The following is a 4,589-nucleotide window of genomic DNA, read 5'->3' on the forward strand; positions in this document are numbered from 1 at the left end:
ATTTTATATAAAAACGAGTTTAATCTCATCACAAATAATCGTTTTTATTATAGTTATAATGTTTCTCCAACTCATTGGGCATATATATATATATATATATATATTCATATTATTCCCTAAAATATACAGTTTATATATGTGTTTGTGTGTGTATATCATACTTATATAAAAGCGATCGAAGATCCTCGATCCTTATAAGTCATGTCTTCGGACCAGCAGCTTGTTCCACACGAGATTCCCTTTCCCCTTGGAACTAGTTTTTGGATGTTTGGACTACAACGTCAGAACAAAATTGAGTGTCTTTATCCCCACGAAATTACCAAAACTTGATCATGCACCCCACTGACCTACGTACTATACTATTTTGGCGTTTCGATAATTTTTCCCCCACCGCAAAAAGTTAATTTCCTTCCCTTCCTTTAACGTGAAGCTTGCTATTGAATCAGTAAAAATAAAGGAATCCTTTAAAAATAATTTGACAGATCATTCATTCGATCACTTAATTAATTAATTCCGGAACCAAAGCTCTTACATATATATATTTATTAATTAATTAATTAATTAAGATCCACACAATCTTAAAAATATGTATGTCATGATATATTAATGTGTGTACTCATGCATGTTATTATTGAATTCATCAAAGACTAATGCATTAATTATATTGAATTTCGAGTATTTCGCATGCACTTTAAATTAAGTTTTTATAATAGTATTATACTAGCCCTTTACAAGAAAATTATTTATTTGCGACAAGTTAATTCTGGTGAAATAATTATTTCCAGTTAAAATTTATTACAAATAGTCTTTTAATTGTAAGAAATTGGTCATAAAAGTCCGATTTTCTTGTACCATGACTTTATAGAATGCGCGTAAAAGTACCCATTATCAGGCCATTTCTATAGCTTAAGGGCTAGTTTGGATACTAGAATATTCTACTATTATTTATTATTTTATCATTACTTTTTACTTTTTTTTATTATTTTTTTATTACTATTCACTAGTATTTAATATTTATCATTACTTTTTCACTATAATTCACAGAATATCTGATATTAACTTACGCATATTTTAGTTGATAACTTAAGGTCTAAAAAAAGGTCGATCTAACGGTAGACATATATTATATTCGTATAAAGGCACCAAAATGAATGATAGGATCACCAATTTGATTATGTTTGTCCAAATAGATTTCGTTGTTGAAAAGTTTTCCTGTCAAAGATATATATTTATTTATTTAAAAATCGTATAAATCACCCTAAAGTTTATAGCTAGTAACTTTCATGACAAATCATGTTTAAATTAATAATAATAATAATAATAAAAGCAATAGTCATTAATCAAAGATCTTAGAAAGCTTCAATAATAATATATTAACCTTGCCGACAATTATCTTAGAAAAAGTACTAATTATATGTACCTAACGTCGACAATGATTAAGAAGACTCATCATTTTGTCAATCCTTTGAAGTGATGTTTGGCTAGCTAGCTACCTTTAGCCAGCCCTTAGAAGACACAAAAAGGAAGTATCCCCAAGGACATGTACAAAACAAAGAAGAAGTACGACATTAATATTGTATTCGAATTAAAGCAAAACAAGCACGAGCCAGGGGTTGAGTTCAATCAATTGCCTTCATAATTTTGCAATTTCGATTTCACATTACAGCACCACAAATTTTCATCAAATAAAATAGCTTTAAATAAGGAAAATTTATTCTTAAAATATTTAATTTGGAGCATATATTTTTTTTCCATTAATAGTTGACATGTCGTATTAAAAAAAAATTAAATTTTAAAATTTTGTACGAATCAATTCATGATATGTCAACTAGGATTGTATCTAATTACTTGGGTGCCTCCTCTAGTTGGCTCTCTTAAGCTTAATGTAGATGGTGCTCTATTCCATGATCGATCAGCAACAAGCGGGAACTGGTGCCATACTTAGAGATGAGAAAGTTGGAAATGTGTATTTTGCAACTAGCAAGAAGGAGATGGGTGTATTTTGAAATTGAATTGTTGGCCGGGCCATTAATAACTCAATCATTGAGAGTGATTCTTTAATAATGGTCCAAACCATTCAAGACGAGAGTTACCATGGCACTCATTGGTAACTTGGTTCAAGATATTCAGGACCTGATGCAACTGTTTCCTCAGTGCAGTATACAACATGTTGGGTGACTTGGCAATGAAGGGGCTGACAAGTTGGCAAAGTTTGCTTGGCATATTGAGGATCTAAGTGTCTGTGAAGGGAATGTTTATCCCTAATTGTATTCAATCTATTGTATGGGTGGACAAACATTGGTTGTTATGGTTTGATTCAGGTTCAATGAAATTGTTTTTTATAAATAAAAACAAAACAAAAAACAAAATTACTTGGAGTAATGCTAGATATATAAGGAGTTTTTCATTTCAAATTCATGAAGTGTTAACCAATAAAGGATTTTGTGAAGAGGTATGGGAGGAACGAAGTAATTAACATAAATAAATTGATCATCATTTCGAGTAACATCTCAAAATTACATATATATAGATTCCTTCTTTCTTCTTTAGTAACCTTAATTCCCTGTTCCCAGGAACAGAAAGAAAGAAGAAAAAGATCCGTTAATGGCTGCAATGTACACAAACATGACCACCCCTCAGTACCCCAACTTATGATCAAAATCTGCAGACGAGGCTCATAGTCGAGAGACGCTTATATATATGCAGATAAGCCACTCATGCCCAATTCCTCTAAAAATGTCAGGAAAAAAAAAGAAGTAATATCTATGGAGGGAAAATTAATTAATTATACAATTTCTTCTTCTAAGACTCGAGAGCGAACTGTGTCTGCAAAAGATCATAAGGAGCCCATAACTCGTCCAACGGGCATGGCCGATTCGCGTCGAGTCGAGCCCACGGCTTTCCTTTCCCACTCCAATGCAACAGACTCGCCGGACCAGGATGCAGATCTCTACAAAGTCCACGAAAGTTGTCCCCCCCGAGACCATGCTGGTTCCACCGGTGATCCACAGGAGCTATGTTCCCGGCGAAAACCAGTAAAAATGGCGGCAGCGAACCCAGATCATAGATCCGAATCCTCTTCTGGAGCTCCATCCACTCCACTATCTTGTTCGTGTAGTCACCATCTCTCCACCGCTGCAAGTCGATGACCATCACACCTGTGTTGAAGTAACAGGCTTCGCGGCCCGCGAAGATCAGGGACAGAGAAGGGTTGGACCAAAAAGTCGGCGTGAAGTAGGAGGTGAAATTCGCGTTGCAGTACTCGGGCGCGGCAAGGACCGCTCGGTCCCCGAGAGGGGTCGCGGAGAGCTTGGCAATGTCGTCGACGAGGACCAGGTCGGAGTCGAGGTAGACCACGCGCCGCACACATGGAGGGAGGAGACTTGCCAGGTAGTTTCGGGCATAGTTGAGAGGGCAGTCCAAGGCGGTTCGGATCGAGGTGGAGATGAGTCCCGACACGGCCGAGTCATCAAAAGCGTAGACTCGGAACTTCAAGTATGGGAAAGACTTGGAGATGGTGCTGCCGAGAAGGTCAGAGGAGGAGGAGGAGACAAAGTGGAAAACTATGTTTTCAGGGCAGGAAGAGTGCTGGAGAACAGAGAGAATGGCGGCCATGGAGCCACGGAGATAAGCGGCGTCGAGAGTCATGGCGACGTGGACTGCCTCATTGGAGCAGAATTCAGCAGCAGCTGCAGCAGAAATAGAAGCGCAGATTGGGGAGTTGTAGAACTTGGGAGCTTCACGGAATGGTTGAGTGGTGGCGACATTACCGGTGAAGGAGAGTATAAAGACGGCGAGAAGGAATAGTGAGAGGTGGTGGTGCTGCCGCTGCTTTTGTGGTGGTGATAGTCTTGGCATGTTAGGGGTGTGCTGAGAAGCAAAAATCACGAAAGCTCCTTAAAACCCCCCTGCATCTCTCTCTAGATCTCTCTCAGCTTTTTCTACAGAAGCTAAATGAGTGGGCAAATAGAAATGTCTCGTACGTGTGGCATTAATAAATCATAGAATGTGAGTGTCTTGTGCGTGCTTTTGAGGAAAGTTCCAAATAGGGTAAATCTGGTCTGCATGGTTTTGTAATTCTTGCAATAAACAGAGTACTCGTTCAAATCACATATATCTTTAGGTTTATATGCTTGTTTTGGGAGCAATGCATTATTCTTCATTTTTCTTTCCATCTCATATATAAATCCAAGTGTGTAGGTACGTCAGATCGTGACGGGGCAGTTCAATAATTTCGGGTTTCCAAAATTTGTACCTACGATCCGGCCAGGTCATCTGATTATTCACCTGTCCTGGCTGCGGGTAATTGCCTGCGAGTCAATGCAATGATATGACTGCCACTGGCCGGAGGTTGCCTTCTCGGTTAAATAATCTTTAATGAGGGAAGAATATTTGGCTCCTTGCTCAATTGAGATAAAAAAAAACAATAAGTCTCAAGTCCGAATAAAAGGGTTTTCTAAGGTATAAATAAAATTACGTATTAATTTAGATATTAATATAAATTTTTTATATTTAAAATTTAAATTAATATTATTTTTAATAAAATTTATTTTTTAATTAATTCTAATAAATTGGTACATATATTAAAA

At 36.9% G+C, this 4,589-nt stretch overlaps 1 protein-coding gene across 1 annotated transcript; it reads right to left on the minus strand.

Moving 5' to 3' along the window:
* Positions 1-2,472: 2,472 nt before the first annotated feature.
* Positions 2,473-4,093, minus strand: LOC122306974 (probable galacturonosyltransferase-like 1). The gene has a single exon (XM_043119567.1). It carries the CDS (start codon positions 3,856-3,858, stop codon positions 2,803-2,805), a length of 1,056 nt encoding a protein of 351 aa, XP_042975501.1. The 5' UTR covers positions 3,859-4,093; the 3' UTR covers positions 2,473-2,802.
* Positions 4,094-4,589: the final 496 nt, after the last annotated feature.

Source organism: Carya illinoinensis, chromosome 1 (genome assembly GCF_018687715.1).
Source record: "Carya illinoinensis cultivar Pawnee chromosome 1, C.illinoinensisPawnee_v1, whole genome shotgun sequence".
In the NCBI taxonomy this organism is placed as follows: Eukaryota; Viridiplantae; Streptophyta; class Magnoliopsida; order Fagales; family Juglandaceae; genus Carya; species Carya illinoinensis.

Excerpts from the sequence above, each read along its gene's own strand:
- LOC122306974 (XM_043119567.1), bottom strand. The coding sequence starts at position 3,858 with ATGCCAAGACTATCACCACCACAAAAGCAGCGGCAGCACCACCACCTC.